The 26964-nt window shown below is 37.4% G+C and overlaps 2 protein-coding genes across 20 annotated transcripts in view; one reads left to right on the top strand and one right to left on the bottom strand.

The window, feature by feature from the left end:
- The first annotated feature begins 213 nt into the window (after nucleotides 1-213).
- On the top strand, nucleotides 214-19903 carry DAW1 (dynein assembly factor with WD repeats 1). The gene is made up of 13 exons (XM_002194831.6): nucleotides 214-382; nucleotides 2021-2093; nucleotides 3326-3470; nucleotides 6714-6772; nucleotides 7437-7559; nucleotides 8924-9023; nucleotides 10816-10923; nucleotides 11621-11727; nucleotides 14878-14980; nucleotides 15353-15467; nucleotides 16503-16579; nucleotides 18498-18660; nucleotides 19207-19903. Exons 1-13 carry the CDS (start codon nucleotides 229-231, stop codon nucleotides 19239-19241), a joined length of 1362 nt encoding a protein of 453 aa, XP_002194867.5. The 5' UTR covers nucleotides 214-228; the 3' UTR covers nucleotides 19242-19903.
- Nucleotides 19904-23836: 3933 nt separating this feature from the next.
- The window catches only part of SPHKAP (SPHK1 interactor, AKAP domain containing), a 66129-nt gene continuing 63001 nt past the window's right edge, over nucleotides 23837-26964 (bottom strand). For 18 of the 19 annotated variants that reach the window (XM_030279843.4, XM_072933113.1, XM_030279841.4 and 15 more), the window contains one exon: nucleotides 23837-26017. In XM_030279843.4, coding sequence (XP_030135703.4) covers nucleotides 25874-26017 — 144 coding nt within the window. In that variant the 3' untranslated portion in view covers nucleotides 23837-25873. 19 annotated transcript variants of the gene reach the window in all.

The following is a 26964-nucleotide window of genomic DNA, read 5'->3' on the forward strand; positions in this document are numbered from 1 at the left end:
AAGCGCTCGCAGGTAAGAACGGTGGCGGCGGCACTGACCCCGGGGCGGTGGCACTGACCCCGGGGCGATAGCACTGACCCCGGGGCGATAGCGGTGACCCCGGGGCGATAGCACTGACCCCGGGGCGACAGCACTGACCCCGGGGCGGTGGCACTGACCCCGGGGCGATGGCACTGACCCCGGGGCCGGCTCGGCTGCGCAGCCACAGCGACACTCCCAGCACCCGCCATGGCGGACCCGGCGCCCTCAGCCCCGCGCCGCAGCCGCGCATGCGCCCCGGGCCGTTGCCATGGCTGCGGGCGGACGCGCGGGGCCGGCGCGGCGGTGGCAGCGATGGCCGCGGTGGCGCTGAGGCGGCTGCTGCTGCGCTACTTCCCGCCGGGTGCGGAGCGGGGCCGGGGGCTCCGGGTGCTGCCGGCGGCCGTGCCGGGGCGGGGGCCGCGGGTGTGGGGCGTGCGGCGGGGCCCTGCGGGGTGTGCGGGCCGCCCGTCACGGCGGGTCCCCTCACGGCCGGGCGGCGCCGTGGCGCACCTGCAGCCGGCCGGGCCGGAGGTGCCGCCGTTTGTCCCCGTACCTGGCTGAGAGGCTGTAATTAGTGACTTACTGCAAAGTCAAGGCAGTCTTAACTCGCATCACAGTAAGGGATTTAAAGAGTCAACGGTGACTGTAGGTGGAACAGAAAAAAAAAAAGTGTTTGTGTTTTTAAATGGCTGTTTAGCAGAAAAAGTTGCCACTCTGCTGCTACATAGAAGGTGGTTGGAGCCAGGTGAGGATCGGTCTCTTCTGCCAGGCAGGCAGTGAGAGGATGAGAGGGCATAGCCTTATCTGTGCCAGGGGAGGTTTCAACTGGATATTAGGAAGAAATTCTTCACAGAAACAGTGATCAGACATTGGAAAGGGAAGTGGTGGAGTCACCATCACCGAGGTGTTTAAAGGACTGGCATTCAGTGCCAGGGTTTGGTTGACAAAGTGGTGTTCAGTCCTGGGTTGGACTTTATGATCTCAGGGGCCTTTTCCAGCCTAGCTGATACTAATTCCTAGTTTTTGTCCTTCATTTATGAATGTTCTGAGTGGAGCCATGCTTTGAAAAGCAGTCCTGCCAGCACCATACCATATCATATACCAATATGCTGTACTCAGGTGATTCAGTGAAATTTCAGAAGTGAAACAAGCTGGATGGCCGGCTCAGGGAGTGTATTGGAAAAAAGGATCTTCCTTTCAAATTCAAAAACTCGCCAACTATCTGCCAATGGTTTGTGGCATGGGCTTTGTCTCCTGCTCAAACATCCAGATGCAATAATCATACATTGCATGGATGATTTACTTATTGCAGCACCAACACATAAAGAAATGGAAGAGACTCATAATAGTGTAGTCACAGAAGTGTGTCTTTTCCTATGAACTTTGTAAAATTTGAGGAATGACACAGAAGTTCATCGAAATTATCTTTTCCCACAGAAAGTCAAGGAGCAGCTGAGCATTTTATCAGCTGTTTCAAAACAGGAAGCCATGTGGTTAAGCATTTAAATACTCCAGTTCAGTGGAATTTGCAGAGGTGCCAGAGCAAAACTGGAAATGTAAAGCATTTTATGATTTTTGATACATTACTGCGCTCAAGCCTTTGCAAACACTAGAATAAATATAATGCTTTTTGTAAAACATGTTTTCCAGGCTTCTTGGAACACCAAACTACAGCAAGTATCTTCAGGACAGCTTCTTTGAAATTAATACTGATGAAATGATACAAAAAGTTGTTGGAAAAAAGAGCTTGTTCATTTCTAGAATAGAAAATAGCTCAGAAATAATATTGTTTAATATAATTTTTCATATAAGCATATGAGAGTTGTTCATCACCATGCCTACTCTCAGCAATAACAGCTAACCTCCTTCCAGCTCCAAGAGCTGGAATTGCGTCTCCTGAAGTCAGTGGAGCTAAGAAAGTGGAAGTGTTGCTGTCTACAGTGCATGTTATAAAACTCCAGAAGTCTAATTATGACCTGTTTATCACTTGTTTTTTAAGGAATTATTTTGGAGTATGTAGAAGGTGTTGAGTCAAAGACCAAATCAATAGATCTGCTTGATCTTAGACCTGAGTAAGTATGATATTACTTCAGATAACAGCACTCTCTGTGTTTTTATAGCATGTTCATGTAAAACTCTATTTGACTGTATTAGACATAGTTAAGATCAGCTATTATGTAGAACCTATGTGCTCTACTCAGCCAGCTCTAGTAGGAGGGGTTTCAGAAAAATAACAAAGTGCCACCATTAGATAAAGTTACCAAAATCCATGGAGTTTATTAGGCAGAAAGACATGAAGTAAAATTCTTCCATACCAGCATTGATATGGAAGAGTCCTTGCATGTAAGCCCAAGTCAGTAGACAGTGTAAGCTGGATATGCAGGATGAAAAATCACAATTTAAAAATTTTTAAGTTTTGTCTACTTATGACTGTCCAGTATCATGCTGTGGGTAAAACCTATCAAGTCTTTTTGTGAAAGAAATAAGTTGACTGGTTTTACTGAACAGGAGTATAAACACTGAGAGGATACTCTTTTATGATGTAGTGGCTCCCATTTAGAAGACTGATGCAGAAAATCCCTTTAGAATTGAATAATTCCCATTCTAACAGAAATGCTTGGCTTTCTTGCTAAGCTGATTTTAAGAGTGTATTGTGATTTGACTGCTGGATATTGTCAACCTTTAGTTTCTCACAGAAAGCCAGAAATAAGTAGTTATCTGGTGAAATGGGAAGAAGATCCAGTTCCACAGACTAGCTCTGGCCCCCTTGCTGGGGGCTCCAGGGACAGCAAGTACACTGGACCACGTGGTAGTTACTGTCAAAACTAAGAGTTGTAGAAACAGCCAGAGATTTCTGAAGCTACAGACAGAGATAAATTTAAGCCTTTGCACACATAATTTATCTTGTTACTACTTCATGGACAATTTGTTTGGAATTTATGAAATCCCAGTTTAATTCAGATATTTAAACTGACAGTTTTTGACTCACATCTCCCATGCCTAATCATCCATGGAAATAATTTGAAAAGATAAATTTCTTGCCAAGCTACAATTTTTAAAAGTTGAATTTTACTGTACAACTTCAGTAAGAGAGGGAAGGAAATATAAAAACCAAGAAAGATTTATTCTTATTTCTTTAGGCCTTTACAGAATGAGATAAATGCATAATATTTATTTGCTTACTTCAGTTTCTCTGCAAGTAAATAATGTTCTTGGGTTTAAATTCATAATTATTTCCACAGGATGGACTGTGGTGGGTTGAGGGTATTTATTGAGTTTGTTTTCATTCTTTTCTCATAATTAGCACAGATGTTACAGCCTTAGTAGAAGAAATCCAAAAAAGAGAACCTCTCATCACAGCTTCCTGCTTGGAACATGTCATATGTCTAGTACAAAGATTGCAGGAGAAGCTAGGGGAAAAACAGAATCACAAATTCTCTCTTTTTAAGGTCAGAGGCATCTTTAAAATAATTTTGGGAATTTGGGGGGGTTTAAGTGTTGATACTGTGAGTATATTTTTCCTGCTGTTTATTGTGCTGTATGACTGATTCCTTGGCACTTTTCAATCCTCTCTGCACTTTCAGAGCAACTGAGTCTGGCCTGGCTTTTCTGCCAGGAATTCCCCCAATAAAGCTGAGAGCTATAATTGATTCTAGATACTGTTTACCCAGGCTTATGCACTAGGGTGTGTTTTGGATGGAGAGAAATCAATCTTTTATTTGTTGAGTAAGAGTTTGTGGGCCAACAACACCCATAATTACATTTAAACAAAACCTGTAAATTGACCCCATGTAAATTAACTGTTGGGAAAGGACCAAAATATTTTTATACATGTGTCTACTTGTTCTTCATTTTGTGAAAATGGTGGGATTTATGCTATTATTTTATGGGGTTTTATGCTACATGCAGTTGTCATTACAAATCCTGGTTTTCATTACTTTCTGTCATTACTATTATCTTTGACTATTGATGACTTGATATTCACCTTACATACCGCACTTGAAATATTTTTTCAAACAAATAGATTTTTAAGAGCAATTATTACAGAGACCTTGCAGAGCTTCAAATCCAAGATCGAGTATGTCAGAAGAGAATAGGTTTAATTGTATTTAGTTGTGCAAATGAACCTTTCTTCGAGATACTGCATGCTACAATCTGACATAGTTAAACGTTGTATCTTTATTGTGTCAGCAGATGGCAATGTGTAGCTGTTAACAATGTTAACAGCGCTGTGGCATTTATTGTTACCTTACATTAGAAGAGAAAAATAAGTTTTGTGTTGGTTTGTTCAGCTGTAAAACCCCTTACATGTTCCAAGGTATAACTTTGGTTCTTTTGACCAGCAATACTCATCTGGGTGAATTCTGCAAAGAAATGTGTATTTAACCTTGAAAACAGAGCTAAGTAGCAAGGCATCTTAAATTTTAGAAGTTTCTCTTCCAAGTTATGCTTTCAACTGAGATAATGCCTTGCTTTTCAAAAGCTTTAGAAGTTGTTTGTACATCACAGAGACTGACAAATCTTCAAGTGCTTGTTCAAACTTGAGTGTAAATAATGTATTTGTTCATTGTTGGGTGTAGTGCTGTGTCTGAGCTTCTCTGTTTGGAAACAATAGAAGCAGGCAAATCCAATCAGTGCTGGATTATTTCCTTCACTCAAGAGTGGTTAGAAGTGTGTAACAAGAACTAGTTTGATGTTTTAGGGTTTCTAAATGAAATATGACCACCAGGTCTTTCTGATACTAATAAAATATAAGAGATTGGTGGGAGTGAGATTTGTTTTCCCTGAAAAAAAATGTTCCATGTGTGCATTGTTTGGAAATGAATGGTTTTTATTCCTGTTGCACTGGAGTATAATCTGAAACAAGTGTATAAGATCATATTTTTTTATTTCCAGTAATTGTGGTGATGGTGGCGTGTTAGGCACCCTGCAGTGAAATGAGATTTTATAGCAATTTCTCAGATTTTAAGCTATTCTGTGGCATGGGATGCTGTAGTAATTTGCAGATTTTTATATTAGATACAGCTGTAGCAGATTTTGCAGAATTGAGGTATATTTTTTCTATCATTGCCTTAGGTTTTGATTATTGTATCATTTGCACAGGCAATACTTGCTGGCTCAGAGTTCTGTGAATAAAGCAACTGCAGCACTGGGCTTTGGAAAAACAGAATTAGTCTCATAATCTGAAATTACATAAAAACCCATCTCGTTTTCCTCCCTTTTTTCATAATTTCAAAATACTATGGTTGTTCAGAGCTGCCTGCATGTAGTCCTAAAAATCTTATGGGTGAGATTTCCATAAATTTTCATAATTATTGATTCTCATATGCAGATGGATATTGTGGCTTTAAAAAAAAATGAAATATTTTTGTCATTTCCACATATTGATTGCCCATTCCCACTTTGTAACTGAAAGTACAGCTTGTGTTGCTGTCTCTAGAGAGCAGAAATTGCTGTTTCTGCAACATAAAAACATTTTTTGTTTTTCTCTCCCTCTCAGTCCTTCACTTATCAATTGTTATTTCCATTTTGATGAATCCCTACTCTTCTGAGTAGAAGCTCTATGAGCCTTTCTCATTTTCCTTTTGGAGACAGGCAGCTTGGAAAATTTGAGATAAGCAAAAAAAAAAATTGAAGTTCTGGTAATATGTCAGTGATTAAATCTCACTGTTCATAAACAGTTTCTTCTTCATTGTTACTCTGCAGAAAAGACCTAGGGAATCACTGGGGTATTTTTAACATCCCTTTACTTCACTGTCAGCAATTGCAGTGATTTCCCAGTTTGTGATTTTATTATGGTTTAGACTTGAGGAGAGGGCAGCTTCTAATAGGTGAAAATTATTCAAGTGCAAGCCATGTTTTACAGCAGCCAGTTTATCCAAACACCAACCATATTATTTTTTTTTTTTTTTTTTTTTGGTTCTTTTTAAAGTATCATGGCATGGTGACTTCCATTGCAGTATCTGAAACTATTTTCACCTTTGCTTAATAAACCTTAGTATGTGTTACTATGGCTATGGGCTCATTCACATGAATGATCTTGTAGTGTCTGATTAGAAAACAGTGTTAGAAAGCAGTGCCCTCCACAACCTACACAATCTGAAGCAATTAAAGTTGAAATTCTGTCTTGGAATTTTGTCTTGCTGAGTATCTTTGTTATGGTTTTGCACAACTTGTCATGACCTCATAGACAGAGCTGTAGCTTATATTTCTTATAAGCTGTTGTTAATTTCTTTTTTGTATAACAAAGTCAAGTGCCAGCTGGAAGCATTCCACACCCTAAAAGTCTCAAATTTAATTGGATTTCTTGGTTCACTGGCTAAGGGTTAATATTAGTTGGGCTTTCTTTCATCAGTGATCTTGCAGTCATTTTGGTGTCCTCTTTTGTTTTGCCCATTCAGCTCTGGTCTAGGGTTGTTTTGCTCGTCTTGAGAAGACCAATTTCTCACCTTGGAGAAGGTGAAGAAAATGCAAACATGTTAAAAAAACCCCAGTTCATTAAAATAAAGGATAAAATTGAAATCAATACTATATAACATCTTCAGTGGTAACCTAATGATTAATGTGGGATTTTTTTTTCTTCTCTAACAGGAGGAAGAGAAAAAATTAATCTGTTGAATATTTTTGAGCAATTTTGTTTAATTTTTTAGCATCAAATGTATTTCCTCTCAGTGCCCCTGTTTCTATTTCAGGTGCTTAGAACACACATATTGCCCCTGACTAATGTCGCATTTAACAAATCTGGTTCCCGGTAAGTTGTTTTCAAAGTCAAAGTACCTAATCATTAATTGAAGTTTTGTACTTGTAAATTAAATGGTAAGGAAACTTCAGTGCTCTTACCTTGCTGAAAGAATTCAGTTCTGCTGCTTATAAGCAGCTTCAGACATAATTGGGGATTATATTTCAGGTCTCTGTGGACCATGGGAGATGCAAAAAAGTAGCAGGTGAGATTCAATTTATGTAATTTTTTCTTCCACAGTCATAGTCTATTGACAATTACCATATTACAGAAAGAAGTACCTTTTTGGGAATAAACTAAATATTGCTAAAAGCTAAATGAGTCTTTGACATAAACTCATTTGGGAGTTTCACTGTAGTAGTGTTACTTTCATGTTAATTGATTTCACTGTGGACATATGTCTTATCATTTTTTCCTTCATGTCTTAAAAGCAGCAGAGCATGCTTTCTAGTTGAAATACTCTAAAGATTAGAAAAAATGGGTTTTTATTAATAAGATGTTAAAAAGAAAGAAGAAAAGGAACCTCTTTGGTCATAAATCTGTATTTTTGGAAGCAAGAGGAGATTTAGGATCTGAGACAATGCTAACTAAAATCTGTGGAAATAAATAATTTGGCTGTGCATTGGAACCAGTAGGATATTTGCTGTATTCAGAAATGAATTTCTCTTTGCTTTAGCTTTATCACTGGAAGCTATGATAGAACCTGCAAACTGTGGGATACAGCATCGGGAGAAGAGCTGCATTCACTGGAGGGACACAGAAATGTTGTCTATGCAATAGCTTTCAATAACCCCTATGGGTAAATAAATTTCCTCTGAGATTCTTCATAATTGCTAATACTGTTATTTTACAAATATTCTAACAAAGAATAGACTATTTTAAATTGAAAGAGTTCAACTTCTGAGTTTGTAGAGTTCATCTGTAGCTAATCACTGTAGGATGACACTGTCATTATTTTACAAGAGATCCATTCAAACATGTTTTCTATTATAATATTTTAGAATTAAATTTAGAAATTCTAACCAAAAATTTAATTAGGTATTCAGTCTTGAAAAAAATATGAGTTAGTTGAATGTATTGAAACACAGTTTATTTCAGTAATATCTACATGACCAGATTGTATTCTGAATGTTTATCATTCTCTTCTGCCTGTATGTGATGTGACATATAAGTACTTATGACAATCTGTGTTGCTTCAGTTAAGGAGAAAGAAGTGGACTTCTCCATTTGCCATTACAAATTCGATATTGTTTAGGACATGATTTAGAAATGTCACAGGTTTTGAGTTATTTTTGTACAATCCACAAGGTGCTGCTGTGTGAACGTCAGATATTAATTTTTGCACCTTTTGTTTTCTTCAGCAATTATTTGCCCCAGGTTGGAATTGCCACCTGTTAGGTGAAGGGAATTACATGTTAGCTACTGAAGTTTCATTGTAATTTGCTTCCTGAGGAAGCTGTCGTGTGTGAGAAAAACATTTTTTCTGTAAAGTAAGATAAATTAATTATTATTTTTTTATTGAATCACATTACTATCGGATGTCCTATTTATCAGTTGAACAATACACAATTACCATCAGGAAATTGATGTTAAAAGATTTGTTCTTACACTATTTGAAACTTCATCTCTTTCTTCTGTGTGAAAGGAAAACTTAGATCCTGCTGTGTCAATGTCTTATATTCTGATATTCTTTACTTTAGAAAAGCATTTAATGAAGTTCATTTATATAGCTTGCTGAAACTAATGACAAAAATCTGTGCAAAGATCAAGAACTAGATTGTAACATAAAAGTGGAAATTTGGGTGAACTGCATTTATAATTGTAAATCAACAGATGTTATCTGATGAAATGATATATCTTCCTAATAAATATGTAAGTACAGCACAACATCATCCCTAAAGTAGGTCAGTCATCACTTATGAACACTCCTCTGCTTATAGATGGGCACAGTAGATCTTTTAGAAACTCCCTGTGTCTGCTAATTTTTTGCCTTGCTGTTACTTGTGTGTAAAATCCTGTTGCAGGATCTTGTAGTGTGGCAGCGAGCACCAAAGTGCATGGGAGCTTCCAAGGCTGAGTGTTGTTTCTCTGGATTCTGCTGTCTCTGGAGTCAGAGGTTTTTTCTACATAAAAATTATAGGATTTTTTTTTTTTTCTATTTAGTGACAAGATTGCCACTGGATCTTTTGATAAAACCTGCAAACTGTGGAGTACAGAAACAGGCAAATGTTATCATACCTTCAGAGGACATAGTGCAGAAATAGTGAGTTATGATGAATGTTTCTTATTTATGTTTCCTCACACCATCGTTGATGACTGTGAGTTCTGACTCCCTGTGAGCTCCCACTGGAAGGCACAGTTATTGTTGCACTTCTATTCATACTTCCAGGTCTTGTTAACATTTCTGCAGTGCAAGGGAGGATAGTCTGAGTTCTTGAGATAGAATAAACCCTCACACACAGTTTGAAATTATATTGTTATTTTTACTTTGTTCTGACTTCCCTTGTTTGCTAAAACATTTAAAGATACTATAGCAACCTGAATTATAAGTTTATTGTACATACTTTTTGGATTATATATCACATGTTTTTCCAGCTATCTTGCATTGCCTGTCATATTTGCAGAACTAAATTACAAGAACATCATTGCTTCTGTTCTTGTATTTCACAGAGATCTGTACTTCGTGTACAGAACCAGTTGGAGCTGTAGGGGAACGAATTTCTGAAATTTAAAGTGTGTTAACTGGGAATATGTGGGATGCTGAAATGTCAAAGATCTATGAAATTAAAACAGTTTAGGCTTAAAAATGCTTGGTTTCCTCTCCCATGCACTAGGACCCCTATCAGCAGCAGCAAGTGCCTTGATACACAAATTTCAGTTTGAAAGATCAGGGCAAAAACATTAACACTCTGAATTTCGATAATGAATGGCTTTTTTGGTTTTTTTTAAAAAATACCTATACAATCACTTTTCAGTGAAATACTGCTGAAAATTGTTTCTGAAAAAACAATTTGAATTTAACTGTAGATTGAGAGGCCTTAAATAAAGCAAGAAAATTGTGGTTTACTATATTGGAATTTGATGTTTGTTTCAGTGTGGTTTTGATTCTCTGGATGCTCTGATTTACCCCTTACAATGGAGAACATGTTTGCTTATTGAGAAAGGCTGCAGTGATTTTATGGCATAAAATCAGTCAGGTAAATGCTTAAAGGCCTCTCCATTTTTTATGACTTCTTAGGGGTTAGATTAGACCCAGAGTGTTAGGAGTTGTGCTGACAAGTAATTAGAAGAAGGTAATTGCCAGTAGGAAATGATGTGTTTCTCTGAATCAGACCTGTTTCTGAAAGGCCATTATTGCATCTGATACATTTCTGGCAAGGGCATGCCCATAGTTATTCAGGATGAAAAAACTGAGCTACTGTTTTACTTTTTTCATGGCACCTGCTATTCTTTATTTGCAGAGCAATCACACTGAATAATTACAGAAAATGATAGGATGAATACATAATTTGTTAATATGAAAATTTTTTTTAATGTGAAAATTTTTAATGTGAAAAAAGTAGTTGTTAAGCTTTTATTCTTGCTTTTTCTTAACTATGATGCTGTGGCAATGCCCTTGGCAAATGACATCGATAATGACACCTGATAGAGTAAGAGTGCACAGAGTGTGTTTGTGGGTACACAGAACTGTTTGGATGATCTTTGCCCCAGTCTTATCAAGTAACAGAGAAAACCTACCAAATGATAGTGCTAGGGAGGACTGTCAGACTGGATAGTAACTGGAGGATTTCAAAGAGAATTTTGAAATTAAAAAAAAACAGCATGTGCTGGCAAGGAGTCCACTTGGTTTGAATACTTATCCAGAATTATGTGGTAAGGATTTGTTGCTGTTCTAGACCTGTTGGAAGAATTCTACAAGTTTTCTGTATGCCATAAAATATTATCAGGTCTTTGTCTTATTTAAAAATAGTAATCCTAGCCCTTGTTTAGTTTATTCAAAAATATATATAAATGGACTACTTTAAACTTTTTCTCTCCAATGTTTCTCGCTACAGGTGTGCTTATCATTTAATCCTCAGAGCACACTGTTGGCAACTGGAAGCATGGATACCACTGCCAAATTATGGGATCTAGAGAAAGGAGAAGAAGTAGCCACTTTAAATGTATGTTTGCATTCCTTACGTTTTCAGAGGTGCTCCTTGCTTAGTTTTCCAACTGAGATAAATAACAGTGTAACCATTACAACTGTTTAAAACCTTGCAGTTTCTTTTACCAGGTGATCCCATAGTGACTGCAGTTATAAAACAAAATAAGAAAACTTGAAGGGAATGAGAACAGCTTTGGTATTTTATGAGTCCTATTTATCAAAAGACAGTTTCTCATTGCAGTGACATTACTGCTATAGATTAGAATCCCTTCCATCACTCGTTAAAACCTACTGCTCTACTGTCAGTTGTGACCTCCTCTGTATGGAGGAGGTAAACACGGGCAGAGGACAGCCATCCAGTTACCTCTAGATTGTCATCTCTCTTTGCTCTGCATGGCTTGCTGGCATTCCCCAGGGTCTGATTGGTCTCTGCTGCTTCAGTGCATTTCTCTCACATAAATCCTAAGTCATATGTAGTGAATAAGCTTCCTGCTTAAGTGGTGTGCCTGAGTTTTTGCAGTTGTTGGGATATTGACTATTCCACTGTCAGGTAGATCGTTCTGTCAAAATTGTGGTGTACTGGACAAGACAGTAAATAAAATAGTGATGAGTTATGGAAGGATTATGCTGCTGAAAAAAGATTACATATTAAACTATATTAACGGAAGAGTAATAATTTATATTCTCATGCTCCTTTTCAAAAATTCTCTCAGGGACACTCAGCAGAAATTATTGCTCTGTCTTTCAATACCACTGGAGACAGGATCATCACTGGCTCCTTTGACCATACAGTAGGAGTATGGGATGTTGGCACTGGCAGGTACTATAGTACTAATAAATATAATTTTACTTTGCATGATTTCAGGACAAATTAAATAGAAAATGTTGAGCTACACCTTATTTCATGCTTGCTTATTTCAGCTTGTATTTAATTTAGAGTATATGTTCTTTCATTTTGTAATTTGTTACTCCTGTTCCCTTTGTTCTTTTGAAAAGGAATGCTGCTCATGAAATGCTTTTGGATGTGTTCTTTATTTTCAATTTCTGCCTTGTGAGTACCAAAGAGATAGAAAGAATGGACAGATCCTGTGCATGTTCCTGGTGAATTCTCCAAAGAGAAATACATTTTATCAACATGGAAACTCATGATTTGCAATGTGTCTAGGATTTCTAGACCATTTAAGTAGAAAGTAGATTTTATGTTATAGAAAATTATTCTGGTTATGTTATCTTTAAAAACTATAGAGCGTGTATTTTTCCTTCTCACCATCCTTTGTCAATATGAATTTAGAATGTGTTCTCCTTTGACTGTAGAGAACAAAATCTCTTGATTAGGAGGCCAACAAATAATAGTGCAACAGGTAAATATGAACTTGTATAATACTGAACAAGAAATTCATTTGTTTTTTCAGTGGGAAACTCAGTGTAAGTAAAATAATAAAATGATCACCCTGATTACTGACAGAGTAATTTATGAAGATAACCATTCTATTTTGTTTAAAGGGGTTGTGCCTTTTTTTTTTTTTTTCTTTTTTGAGAGCAAGGGGAATACCTGAAATTTATATATAAAAGGAAAGTGTGTGTATAGTGATATCCTGGGATAATAGACAATATATATAAAAGTGAGATTAAATGTGTGATTTATAAGTAGTGTACCCATAGTGTATCATTTAAGTCTTGATCCTATAATCTTTGAGCTTATTCAACATCAACACTCATTCAGCAAATCGACCTTTGAATTCAACTTCCTTCAGCCTGATGTTCTTGCAAGTGTTTTTGTGTGAAAAATACTTTTTCCATCTTATTGTTTGAGCCTACAGTGAAATCAAAGTCTGGGGATTTTCATGTTGCATTTTTTTTTCTATGAAATCAATATGGACTTCACATCAGGGCCAATACCAGCAATATGAAGGAGCAGAGTCTCACTGGTAGCTCTGGTGATTAGCTAGCAGGCAATAGAATTGTTCCAAGGCCAGCAGTCAGCCTGTCAGATGGCATGAGCCATCTGGGCATGAATACATTTAGAAACAATGGAAAGTTGCAGTCAGAAAGACTGTGAGCAAATAATAATTTTCTGTTGACAGATTCAGGTAGATCTGAAAAAAACTTGTAAGTGAGGTTTTGTGTACTTGTTTTTCACCATGTGAGTCACATGAGGTGTACAGCTTTTCAAATTTCAGTTTCTTCTGGCTGACGCTGCTGAGCACATGTGTTCCTGAGTTTTATTCTGGGTAGGTGCCCTGAACTGCCCTGAGGGAAATTGATGTAGGGACAGAAAATCTGAACAAAGTTTGAGATTCTCTTCATAAAATAGCTATGATTTAAAAGAAAAAAAGGGTAAAGGAGGAAACACACTTTTGTAATCCAGGTCTGTATTTCCATGGCAGATACAGCCCATTGTAGTTCAGTTGAAGGTGTCTGCAAAGCTTCATTTGGCAAATCAGCAGCCTGGTCCTGTATCTTGGGTGAGGGGTGCTGGACTCCAGCGTGTGAGAGAGAAGCAGTTTCTCATTTGCAATTATAGTCAAATACTAGAGTATCCATAGATCAAATTTCACTTGGAAACTGAAGGCTAAGGAAATACTGCCATGACTAAAGCTGATTGCTTTTAATAAAAAACTTAAATGGGATTTTTAATGGCACTTCATAAGTCTGTCTTCTGTGTTTTTTCTGTGTATCTGATAACGCCTTTTGTGAGATGCTCTCCACATTGCTATTTATTCTGTTTATTGATCAGATTTTTTATGTCAAAGCTTGAAGGCCGCACTGCCTTTTTGAAAATTGGAAGTTTAAGCTTTCGGCTTTTAGATTAAAATTTCTTTGTAGGTATTACTAGATATTTTGGGCGTTGGGTATTACAGTAGCAGCAGTCTTGATGACCAAATAATAAGTTTATAAAATTAAGTTTTCCTCTGTTATTGGCTTGTTGATTTTTTGCTTTACTGTAAAAAAATCTACACAATTACAACAGTGTAGACCTCAGAGTGTTAGAAAGTAAAAAGAGTAATTCTGTAAAATGCTAAGAATGTAATCAAGTTTTTGTTATTATAAACAAATAGCAAATTCAAATGCTCAGGAAATTTTCTTTACTGTTCATTTAGCACATATATTAATTTAGCTACTCTTGTATATTTTGTGCAATGAATAAAAACATTTCAGTCACTTAAACTAATTTAGTTGTTTTTCTAGTCATTAGTTTATCTGTTATTTACAGTCTGCTTCTATTAATGATGCAGTGATACTAGCATTGTGATAATAACCCAATTTGCTAATCCTTTAATAGATGCATATCTCAATTAATCTTTTTTAGGCTTTGTTGCTTTATAGGCCATTAAATAGGAAGCAGTATTGGCTAATTGTAACCTCTCTACTCAGATAAAGCTGAAGAATTTAATGGGACTTGTATTGCTAGTCTTGTGCAGCAAGATGTTCAGGATTAATGAGGATTAGAAATCATATTTCAGTTGGGTTGTCATTTGCCTGTTATTTGGGAACATGCTCACATTAAGTACCTGATTAACTTCCATTTGATCTTCAGTGGATTTTATAAAAGATTTAGATTATATGGAGTTTTAAAGATGTACTGTTTTTACAGTTCATTGAAGTAGGATAATGGGAGAGTAATGTGGAAAAACTTGCTGTATTTGCTTAGCATGTAGATGAATACAGGGAATCTGTCGCTGGTATTGAAGATCATCAAATTTCACTGGAAATACATTCACTAAAATATTTTTCAAAGAGAAGGGAGGAAATTTCCATTTTATTCTTTACTGCCTCTTTTTGCCAAAAATAGAAAATGGAATTGATGTAGTACTAGAATTCTTAATGAGCTGTACCATTCCATTTAATTGCTTTAATTAATTAAGGCTTGACACCTCAACTATACAATTTTCTAAACTTAGGATTTATAGGTGTATATAAAAATACATACTATAAATGTAAATGATCATTTAACATTTTCTTTTGATAGGTTGTTGCATACTTTAATAGGCCACCGAGGAGAGATTAGCAGTGCCCAGTTCAACTGGGACTGTTCTCTCATTGTCACTGGATCAATGGACAAAACGTGCATGGTAAGCTGTTTGAGTAGGTAGGGAATACAGCTACTTGACATATAAAATGTATCTTTTTTAAATTGAGGAGCATAATTTTAAAGTAGTGCATATAATGAATTAGAGAATTTACAACTAAATGTAAAACCTATAATCTTACTGATTCATGAAGTCTAGTTAAGTCTTGTTTAGTCAATACACTGAACTAAAAAATGTATAGAACTTCATTAAACTAACTAAAGAGTGACTCCTTATTGATTTGTATTCACCTTTCATGTTATTACATGTCAAACATCAGAAAGGGCCTCTACAAGTTGCTTTATCAATCAGCTAGATATCTCTAAAGTGAATTAGTCCAAAGAAGCAATGCAGTGCCCCTGTTTGTGTGTGCAGCTGTGGAATGCTGTGACAGGGACACACATCGCGACGCTGGCGGGGCACAGCAGGGAGGTGCTGGATGTCTGCTTTGACTACGCCGGGCAGCGCATTGCAACAGCCTCTGCCGATGGTGAGTGAGGGGCCTGCCGCTGCTGGGGAGCTGCAGCATCAAACACCTCTGTCCTCTCCTCTGGCTCTGCTTTGAATGTAGCTTGATGAAGAGGAGGACTTGATTCAAAACTATCGATCGAGCAATGTTTGTTTCATTAGAGAAATTTGGCATTAAACTTTAAAAGTTTTCTCCAGTGATGAAGTTCTTATTTTCATACTTCAATCCACTCAACATGTCTTTCCCCTTTAACTTCAAACTTGGAAAGAAATATTTCACTCGTGGCTGGAAATACATTTTAAATGTGTACATAAATAGCTTTTCAGGGGGTTGATTTGGTGGCTCAGATTTAGGCTTTAATGAAAAATGTAGTTGGAATTTTACTGATAGATTTACTAGCAGGCTTTTCTAATGCACAAAAAAAGAATACACAATAAAGAGGTAGTGAAAGAAGCAATTTTGTTTTGTTATTGGTATGCAGAAGTTTTGCATGTTTATTATTTGTCTAGGAATCACAATAAATAGTTTTCTATATTGACCTTCTCAATTATTTATGTTATACTGCATAATGACAATACTGTATTAGTTTTAGATACACAATTCTAGAAACAGGGTACCAGACTGGATGGGGAGGACTATTTGGATCTATTTTCCTGTACTTGCTATATTAAGACAAAAGCCAATGTAAACAGTTTCCTGATATTTAATCCATATCTTATTAAATAGTGAAATATAATGAAAGCTTTATAAATATATTGTACATGTATTCTGAAATAACAGGCTTCAATAAGCTGTGTTCAATGTGGACCTTTGTATTCATATGTTAGGAATTTTCCAGAAGAATCCATTTCTGATTAGGAAAGGAAGGCAATATTTTCCACTCAGATTACAGATTGTTTTTAGCATATTTTACCCTTGGAGGAAACTCTGTGAAGTTTGCCTTCTATTTCTTCCAAAATTAAACCTGAGGATGAGTTCCTTCTGACCTTATTCAAATGTTCTTACTTGAAATGGGTGGTAAAGCATAACAATCACATATGGCTCCTACTGCAACAGGGTCAGCAAGAGTCTATAATGCAGGAACAAAACAGTGCATTGCAAAGCTAGAAGGGCATGAAGATGAAATTTCAAAGGTAAGTTGTGTGTGGTTCGCATCTTTTTAAACTTTACTTTGTGTGACATCCAATCCAGCAGTTATTCCATGATGCAGGAATACTGTTAATCATTATATCACCATATTCTTTAATATTTAAGATTGATATGTCTGGCTAAGAAGTTATCTTTACTAAAAGAACATTCCTTTTGGCTAAAAGCTCTCAGACAATGATTGTTTACCAATTTCCCACTTCTGGGCTAAGACAATACTTACTGGGTGTGCTGCTCCTTTGGGTTCCAAGAGCCACCTCTCTGTATTGTCATGTCATTACCATTTGATTCCTTAGAATGGTGGCAGCTACTTAAGTCCATTCCTCCAAGGGCTGGGCACCTGGCTTTGTTGCCATTGGAATGCCTGGTTTTCCTTAGCTCTTTCCTTTTCCTGAAGCACTTACCAGTTGGGTCTGCACACACACTTGGTAAAGAGCAGGGGAGCAAAGGGGGAGATGCTCTCCTAAGTCTTCTTTCAGTGTGATCATTGTTAACAGAACTCCTGTCTGACCTGCCTGTGTTATTCTGCCTTTGGAGTCCCACATTTTCTGACAGAATAAGCACCAGGTTTTTAATTTCTTGTTGGCATCTTAAGGCTGTTGCCTCTAAGGCTTGTACCATTACCCCTATTCCTTTATTCTACTATATGTGCTCCTCTGTACTCTTTGTAATTTCTCTACACACCTGATTTATGGAATGGAACAGAAAAAACATATTTCTGGGAAAAATGCATGGAGAATCTTCTTTTCAAAAATGCATAAGGGATTTGGAAACACAAAGTCTGTTTCAAGAATCACTTGGTCATAAGAAGTGTGCTCATGTGCTTTGCTGGCTCAGTTTTGAACACCAAGGCTCTGTTCCAAATACATTTAGTTGCTTCCAACATTGTATGTATTTCTCAAACTTTGTTATTTATTGCTTTCACCTTTTCATTATTCTTTCAAATAGATAATCTCCTTAGCTTCCAAGCTAGTGTGCTTTGTTTGTGCTGCTCTTTTTGATGTATTTTGATGTTGAAATATTAATATTTCGAATCTAGGATGGTTCTTAATGAACAAAATTTAAATGCTTTCATTCTAATGATTAGTATATAAATAATTTTGCTGAGAGAATAGGAAGTTCAGAAGGATCATCGTTCCTCCGTTACTAAAGTCACTGCAATATCTCACACTGAGTGTAGAACCACTGAGGACAGTCTGAACCCCTGCTACTGAGAGGATGGGTCAGAGACAGCTTCCATCAGGGCCTTAGTACTGGCATCATTTCAGTGCTGGAGGAGAGAATCTGCTCCTCTGTGAGCACGTGGAAAAGGCCATGTATTTCTGTAGATATTCTACGGAGATGTGACCACTTAGGAGTGTTACTACTTGGAAATTGGATTTCTGGGGAGCAGACATTTTTCCCTCACTGATTAAGTGGTTCTGAATTATATAATAAACTGGTGTTGTCCAGTTAGTGCTCAAGAAAGGTACCTGATTATCTGGAAATCCATACAGTAATGGCAGTGAATGTTTAACAAATACGAAGACTTACTATAAAATAGTTTCCAGTGCCGATTCTAATACTACAGAGATGTATGTTATTTAAGGTAGAAGTCTATAAAATATATATAAATTTTACATTGGAATAATGTTGACATTTAAATAAAACTGCTATTTGGAAGCTGTGATCCTGCAGTAAGGTCATAGTATATAAGGCCTTTGTAAATACACAAAGTGTTCAGCCACAAAATTTGTTGGCATGACTCTAGTGGACTACTACCCTTGATTTCAGCTAAAAAACTGAATGCAAGAGTTGCTGCTTTCTATTTACATCTTTCAATCACTTTTATATGCTTCTTTCTCTAAGACTTGCTGAGTACAATATATAACTCATATGCATAATTCATTTCTGTATTTTTTAAAGGTGTGTTTCAACCCTAAAGGCAATTGCATACTAACAGCCAGTTCTGATAAAACAGCTCGGCTCTGGGATGCTGCTACTGGACACTGCCTTCAGATATTAGAGGGTCATACTGATGAGATCTTCTCCTGTGCTTTTAACTACAAAGGTGATACTATCATTACAGGTAACTAATACATTCTATTTTTCTTTTGTTTTTTTTGAGAGACATATGAAATCTTGCTATGGCAAAACAAAAACTATCTGAAAACTTTCTGGGGCCAAATGCAGGTACGAGTAGTGACTTACAATATGGTCAAGAAAATCTAGAATTTCACTTTAGAACTGAGATTTAAGACAATATGGCCATGAAAGAATTTATGCAAAGGTATGGGCATGACCTCCCATCTCTCCAGTGGGCACATACCAGCACCAGAGCAGTGACAAAGCCATTTTCTCACAATGCATTGCTGTGAGGGAGGTGTGGATGAACACAAGGCAAAGGAGCATGCCTTTTGTGTATTTGGTACTGAACTCTGATCAGGTTTCCTTCATTTCAGTCATGGGATGCAGGATGATCTCAGCTGAAAGTATGGCCCTAGATTCTGCTGTCTTTTGCTAGTTGTTGAGAAAAAATATATGTGTTTTCTGGGTACGTTGTTGATGTAGGTATTAACAGAAATGGATAGACTGAGCACCTAAATGATCCTTCACAACGTGTGTTTATTACTAGGGAGCAAGGATAACTCCTGTAGAATCTGGCACTGACTGAGGAAAAGGATCCAGTCTGATGTATGCCTGCCTACTTTGTGAGTTTCAGAGTGAATAAACTCAGCCTGTCAGCTCTGTTTTCTTTCACTCTCTTGGTTTGCCTTCTGTTGAAGTAGCACAGTTATCTAGATTTGATAAGGTTTGACTTAGATATGGCATCACAGAACTACAGAACTGCAGAGGTTGGAAGGGACTGCTGAAGGTCATCTAGCACAACAGCCTGCCCTGCTCAGAACCCTGTCATCCAAGCAGGCTGCCCAGGACTGACGTGGGTTTGAATATCTCCAAGGATGAAGACTCCACAGTTTCTCTACACAACCTGCTTAGTATGTGATTACTTGCATAGTAAAGAAGAAAAATAGGGGTTTTTTTTCCCTCTTATGTTTAAGCAGAATAGTTCCTTATATTTCAATTAGTGCACGTTGCCTCTTCACTGAGTAGCACTGAGAAGAATCTGGTCTCTTATTTCAATCACCAGAGAGAATCATGATTAATGAGAATGAATGCATAGAATAGCTCAGTTTCTTTATGTGTGATTTTTTAAATTTGTAACCTTTTTAATAAAAAAAAATAGAGCATTATAGTAATCTCAGCTGTGAAAGCTGACTTTTGTATTACTTTTTTGTGTGTCTGTAATAAAATATTGAATTAAAATGCCAGACTTGCTTTTTGTAATACAATGCCCCATTCATGTTTCTGGAGAAAACCAGCAGCCATTTATGAGTGGCCTTGCTATTAACTATTCCATGCATGCTGCAGTTAAACTCCCCTCTCATACTTGCCCACATCTTTCCAGTCAATCTTTCTTTTCTGCTCAGTACTTATTGTCCTATTTTGAAGTGAGGTAAAAAAAAAATTACTATCAGTGGTGACTTAAACTTGGAATCCTGGCCCAGTGACTAGTCCAGCATGAAGAAACTCTGCTTGCCAAAGTTTGGAAGCTAAGGATCCTGGCATGAACAGAGAAGTGGATGAAAGACTCCTGCAAGTCATCTAGTAGCATGCAATGAGCTTTTAGCCAGGCTTTCCTCTCCCAGAAATTGCCAATAGGTTTCACCTGGAGCTCGCTCTGCTTCCTGAGGGCACCTGGGAGTGCAATTGCTCTTTGCAGGCATAGTGAAGGAGCAGAACTGACTGGTCTCCTCCAGCAGACTCAAAGGAAGGATGAAGAGGCTAAGAGAGAGAAAGTAAGTGGACAACATAGAATTACCTTGGTGTGTTTTGTTTATATTCTGTATCTTTGGGTGATTGTGGACTTCTAAATGTGGTTAAATTTAGTAGGAAGTTACTAAAGCTGATGTGTTGGGACTACCTCTGAGTGCTTGCCAGCACCCTTGTGTGTAAATGAAGAAACAAAAGTGCCTGTCATCACTTGGCAGAATTCCTGGTTATTTCAAGTAGTGCTGTACTGTGGGAGAAGTGAGCAGAGAGCTGCAGATCATTTAAAATGACGTTTTCACCAGTAGGCAAAGTGGCTGACACAAATGTCTCTGTAATGCCTGTGGTGCTTCCTAGGTTTCTGTGCAAAATCTTTGGATGTCAAAAATGTATCTCAGTAAGGTGGAATTGAAAGGCCAGGAAGGGCAGTGCTGTTCTGTGTTGGTTTAGAATTGCCCAATATCCCTAGATTGATGGGTACTTGTGACCTGGGAGATTTTCAGCTGACAAAAATGGAGGAAAATTACTATGGTGAGATGTATACAATTACTGCTACATAGTTAAAAACTGAAATTTGACTTGCTGTGAACTATCACAAAGTAGAAAATATTCTTTGGACTGTGATTAGAAACTAAAATAATTCTCCCCCCCCCCCCCCCCCAGCTCCCCCTTAATCTTTTAGTTGGGTTTTCTTCCTGTTGCATCTTCCTTCATGATTTTTTTCTTATACTGTGCTAGTGAATCAGACATCAGTAATAGCTTTTGGCTTCAAGCTCTTGTCCTATTTTTGCAAGAAATTGTGTGTTGAGGTTTAATACAGTAAGCACTGGACTGGCAGGCTATCTGGGTTCTATTTCTGATTCTTCCTAGATTCTTGAGTGTGTAGAACTGCTTTTCAGGCTAAGTTATCTAAGTTTCCTGCTCACATGTGAAATATTTCACATCTGGTGAGATTCCCAGCACTGCTGGAAAGGGTGCCGGCTTGGTACCTTGTAAGAGCTTCAGTAGTACTCTAGATACTCTCTGTGAATGCTTTGATGTTAGGTTTTCTGCACCTTGGTTTACCCACATGTGGATTTTGTAAATTATGCATATATGCATTAGCAATGTATTGCATAAATGTAACTTGCTGGAACCATGCTGTGGATCTGGCAGCAGCTTTATCCCTTTATCTGATTCTACTTTAGTCCCTCAGCCAAAATGGTGGATGTGTATGTTCAAGCTCTATTACCTGGCACTTTTTAAAATCTGTGTACCTTATACAATCCAAATGTTTTTTAATCACTGTGTGGTTGGAGTGAGATGTAGCTTTCAACATTACCCTGAAATGCTGGCAAACTTGGTTCCCTGTGACCTTACTGAAAAGGATTAACTCAGGAGAGCCCTGAAGTGCTTAGGCTTGTCATTGTAGAAATAATATTTCCTGTATTCTTTCTGTCCTTTAGGACCTTTGAAATCTTTTCAGGATGAACCTCTGTGAATATGCAATTCTGTTTTTCTGGGAAAGAAGTTTGTGTCATATAACTGCTCTAGGACAGAACATACACTTCACAAGGATGGGGATTTCCATTTAAGCACATGATGTGTACTTGGACTTGTGACGTGTGAGATTCAAATTCTTTCTGAATAGGTGATGACCGTAATACTCACACCCACTCATGTTTTAAAAGTAGCATTTTATGTGAATTTCTTTTTTTTTTTTTTTTTGTCTCCTTCAGTGGGATCACTCACATTTCCTGGGTAGTTAGTAAGAGGATGTGGAAATATAATCCTGCTTCTATTTTCCAGTTTGCTGCACTTTACTGTCTAATTCTCAGCTGAAGCTGGAAGGGGGGCACAGTACCCATCACCCAGCCCTGTCTTCACTGCAAATTGTTTTAATTAGTTTGGTAGTCTAGCTGTCTAATAGAGCTGTGTGTCCTGCTAAGTGCTGCACAGCTGCAAGTTGCCTTCTGAGGGCCTGTTCCTTGTGATGACTGGGGTCAGAGTGGGTTGGGAAAACTGAAGTAGTGGCATTGTAGGTTTGCTCATACACGGCGAAGGCTTAGGAATGGCTCTGACTCAGATTTTTAAATTGGCTAGTATTGATGTGCTTTCCTTCTGAGCTGCAATTTGTTTTATTTAAGTATGTCATGTGGGTTCTTTATTTCAATGGACTGGTGGGCTTTTCCCCTCTGTCATTTTGATATGTACAGTTCAGGATCACAGTGATATTCCTATGCTTGTCTGTCATGCAGCTCTGCATGAAACAGGGCAAGAGCAATTGTAAAACTGGCCTCCTCAGAAAAGTTATCTACTGAATTTAACAGGTGACTATTTTTATCACAGACCATAAATGGTTAATTTATTTGAAGACAATAAAAATCCTCAGAGGTATAAACAAAACTGAGGTATAGTTTTTCAGCTGCTAGGAACCTCAACATTAAAAGAACCCTAAACACAAAAACATAAATAATGAAGTTTTTAAATATCTAATTCAAATACAGTAGAATTGCTTTTTGAAGAGTAGCAGATCTGCAGGCCAAATGTTGCTCTTTAGTGTGTGGGTGGTAGAATCAACCCTGGGGTGGCAAAGCACCTTCCCCTGAAGCCACCGTCAGGAAGGGGAGCACTGCAGCCGTGGCTGCTGCTCCCATGGGGGGCCTCTGATGGCCAGGGCATCCTGAGACATCTCCTGCAAGAACTTCTCCAGCTCCCACTTGAAGTTGTGTACATCCTTTCCTTTGATAGCTTCTCATTTCTTTCTGTTTACTTTGAATCTGGCTTCTATTATTTTGTTGTATCCTAGTTTTTATCAAGAAAGATAGTGAGCAACAGCCCCTGTTCACCTAATGCTCATGAAGAGGGAGATTTTTGCCTAAGGCTGTATGTTATTCTCATTTAGGTGTATTTAATACCCACTTTGAAAAAACTGAAAAAAAAAAGAATGGGCAAGTGCTTTTCTGATTTATTCAACCAAGTGATGGTTTCCTTTTCTGTTTAGCAGTAGAAATACCTGTGATATCTAGACAATATTGCAGTAAATGCCCCTGTGAACTTTTATACAAGGAGAGGAAACTCCAGAATTTCTGTCTCCCCACCCTCCCCACTTTTGCAGGTACTGAAAGCAGCCAGAGTGAGCACTGATAGAGGCTGTACATTGGGAGTTATTCTGGGCAATCAGGGTATCATTTCTCTTTATTGTGATACTAAGAATGTTATGTTTAGCCTTTTATCTCTTGATTGACTTGTAGCCTGGAACTTGAAACCTGAGTAGCTCTGGCATTAAGGTAAGCCCTGGACCTTGCTCTGGCTTATTTCAATCAGAGCCATGAATCAGATTTGTCATTGAGAAGCAGAGTTTGAGAAGCTCCAGGGATGGCAGGCAAATATTTAATAGGTAAAAAAAAATTCCATAGCTCATTTGTGAACATTCTAGGAAGGCAAAGAGGACACACATTATAACATAAATTTATTTCTGAATAAATTGCAACATTAAGACCTACTGTACAGAGAAACTGCATCACACTGTTACAACTGTCATGATATTTGTGCTTTGTAAACATTTATTCTATCACAACAAAAAAACTGAATACTGACAACTAATTGTATTTGGTTTAAAAATAAATACACATTCCCATTTATTAACTCAAACAAAGCAGTTTATAATTCTTGCTGCTTTTCATTAGCTCTCAGCCTCAGAAATGCTGAGCATTCAGAGTTGCCACTCACATTAGTGGGAGTTACAGATGCTCAGCAGTTCTTAGGGGCTGGCCCAATGATGCCAGTTATGTTCATTGTTTGCAATAAATTGACCTCTATTTTGACTGTAAAGCAACCTCTCCTGTGTTTATACTGCAGAGTAGATCGAGAATTACTCATTTAATGTTCCACATTAGATTTTGATTCACTAACAATTTGTATTTTGTAACAAATGAGTGATGCATTCATGCAAGTTTTGTAATGGTTTTAAAGATAAAACTGAGAATATGGCTCTTTTTCATAAATTATTTAAAACTACTTCAAAATTTTCAAAAATATTTAGTGCAAAAGGATACTTTTTTTTTTCAAGAAATATTACAGAAGCATATACTGTTATATGGAAAATAAAACTTCTCTGAAATATTTTTTGGGAAAAGCAGGCAGGTATTCTATTCCACTATTTGAGTAAGAGATGAAAAGTAAGTATTTTCAAAAAAAAACAAATTGCAAAAGAGCTGTGATGTCATAAGTTGTTTTTACCTTTAAATTCACACTCAGTCTCTTTGGCAGAGTGGAGAGAATGTATTACTAAGTGCATGATACCAACAGATCATCTCAACAGGACGATAGCAGAGTAGATCTTATCAAAAAATTATAGAAATGTTACAGGAATGTGAACTCTCACATATAGTCCAAACAGTTGTCTTCAAAATAAACACATATGTCTGCTGAAATTTTAACAAACATTTTGCTTTTTTTTAAGTTACAAAAATTAACCTTGAGATTTTTAGGACAAGATGGTGCTCTCTTAAGATATGCATTTCTTCACCTCATTAATAATTTATTCAATTACACTAAATTAAATAGTACTTTTTTCACTGCTTTTAATTGATATGTAGAGTGTTACATAGTGCTTTCAACAGAAGCACTTTAGGTAACAATTGTACTATCATGATTCCCTTTTGCCAGGCAGGGACACTGAGGCACAGAGGTGAAATGACTCGCCCAGGGTTGCAGGGCTGGGGCAGGACAGGGCTTGGGAACTGCTGCCCTGGCTCACAGAGCTGCGTGCAGGACTCTACCAGTGTAGCTGTACTGAACTGCACTGCTTCCCAGGGAAAAGGAATCAGGTTTTAAAGGACAGTAACTAGGAGATGGGGTTTTCTTTCTTTGGGAAGGTTGAATAATTCAGGAACAGCTATGGAAGAGAAATAAATACATGGGAAGAAACTAAAATGTATCTTCAGCAGCTTTTTATTGTGTTGTCTAACTGCAAAGGTGTTAAGTGTTCAAAAGCTTTTACCCCTTAGCAGATTATGGGGATTTCAAAAACCCATAAATATTATTTATCTAGGGATAAGGGTGCCTCCAGGCATTCTGAAACACACTCTGCTTCTAACAGTTAAACTGTACAAATATCAGTGTTGTTTTAAAACTGAATGGCAGGCTACTATCCCATTTTACCTGATTTAATCAAATTGATGAAAACTGAATAGACTAGATAATTAAGCCTTCACTGTGTAGTTCATTAATTCATGAGGCTAAAAATCCATCCCCTCATCAGTGCATTCTACAGCACAACATGCCAAGAGTCCCTCATGACACAGAAAGGCATAATAAATTCAGATTCACTTTGCTCCTGGGTCAGCTGTGGCATGGACTTGTGCTGTTTTTGTAGAGTTTGTACATTTTGCACGTTTTATTCAGTGATGTTCAGAAATCAGAGCATTACACAAACCACTGCTTATTTAAACTGGAATAAACCAGGAAAGCTGAACCAGCAAGCTTTGTTAACCCAGTTCAAGCAGCCAGTCAAACAGGCTGGGTGTGATCTCTCTGCCCTCCTCGCTGAGCTTGCAGTACTGCACCACGGCTTGGAAGATGTCCCCCACTTTCCAGGACTTCCGCTGAACTAACTGCACCACATCTAGAAACTAAATAAAAATACACTAAATAAAGCACCATGAAGTACACTTGGGATTTGGTGAACATTTTCTAAGGTTTTGTGGAATGCATACACACAAACTCCTGGCAGCCCACCCTTTGTAAATGCACAGCTGTGTGAGGGAGTGGACACCATTCAGTGCACAGCAGCATCAACGTTCTTGATATTTATAAAACATTAATTTCTCTAGTTCCATAGCTCCCCAAAGACTGATGGGCTCTCATGACATTTTCTAAATTAACTGCTTCTGACGATTATTTATTTATTGCAAAGAGAGTAAAACCAGACAAAGTCAGTTTGATAAAGGATTGCTATTTGTCATGTTATCAACAACTCATTGTCAAAATAATGGAAGTGTGATTGTCCATCTTGAAAAAAATATTTTTGCATTACTACTAGCTATATTTTACTTTATGTTTAATTTTCTGCACTTCCATATATACATGCCATAGTATTTAAAATATCCAAATAGTATTGGTGAGAGGGAATTCTGTGTAAAATTTTGTCACATGAAGACATTCATCATAGTTGTGTTTTAAACATAGACAGTATCTATATTTGACTTTTTTTTTTTTTTTTTTTTTAATTTCCTGAGAAACCAGAGGTTAAATATATGTTTTTAAGCAGCTGTAAAAAAAAATCCTGAGTTTTGTCCACTTGGTACTTAATAATGGGCTTCACATGGTCATCCATCTGGTCCCTTTTTCTTCTGAAGCACATAAATGAAAATCAAAACTTTTCAATTCTTTGCATTTCACAATAATTAGTTTGCTCCTTCTGTTTTAAGTTTTAAAACACAAAAGAAAAGATTGTGTCTCTAGTTAGTGTAGCTGTTTGCTATTTACATACTGCAGCCTAAACTTTTAATATGTATTTTAATGATATTTAATAGGCACGTGATTTTCAAGAATGCTGTTGTAGGCAGGATGTGCTTCA

Source organism: Taeniopygia guttata, chromosome 9, assembly GCF_048771995.1.
Source record: "Taeniopygia guttata chromosome 9, bTaeGut7.mat, whole genome shotgun sequence".
In the NCBI taxonomy this organism is placed as follows: domain Eukaryota; kingdom Metazoa; phylum Chordata; class Aves; order Passeriformes; family Estrildidae; genus Taeniopygia; species Taeniopygia guttata.

Excerpts from the sequence above, each read along its gene's own strand:
- DAW1 (XM_002194831.6), top strand. The coding sequence starts at position 229 with ATGGCGGACCCGGCGCCCTCAGCCCCGCGCCGCAGCCGCGCATGCGCC. Across the intron at positions 2,094-3,325 it reads CTGCTTGATCTTAGACCTGA|CACAGATGTTACAGCCTTAG; the intron begins GTAAGTATGATA and ends TCTCATAATTAG. Across the intron at positions 11,728-14,877 it reads TGGGATGTTGGCACTGGCAG|GTTGTTGCATACTTTAATAG; the intron begins GTACTATAGTAC and ends TTCTTTTGATAG.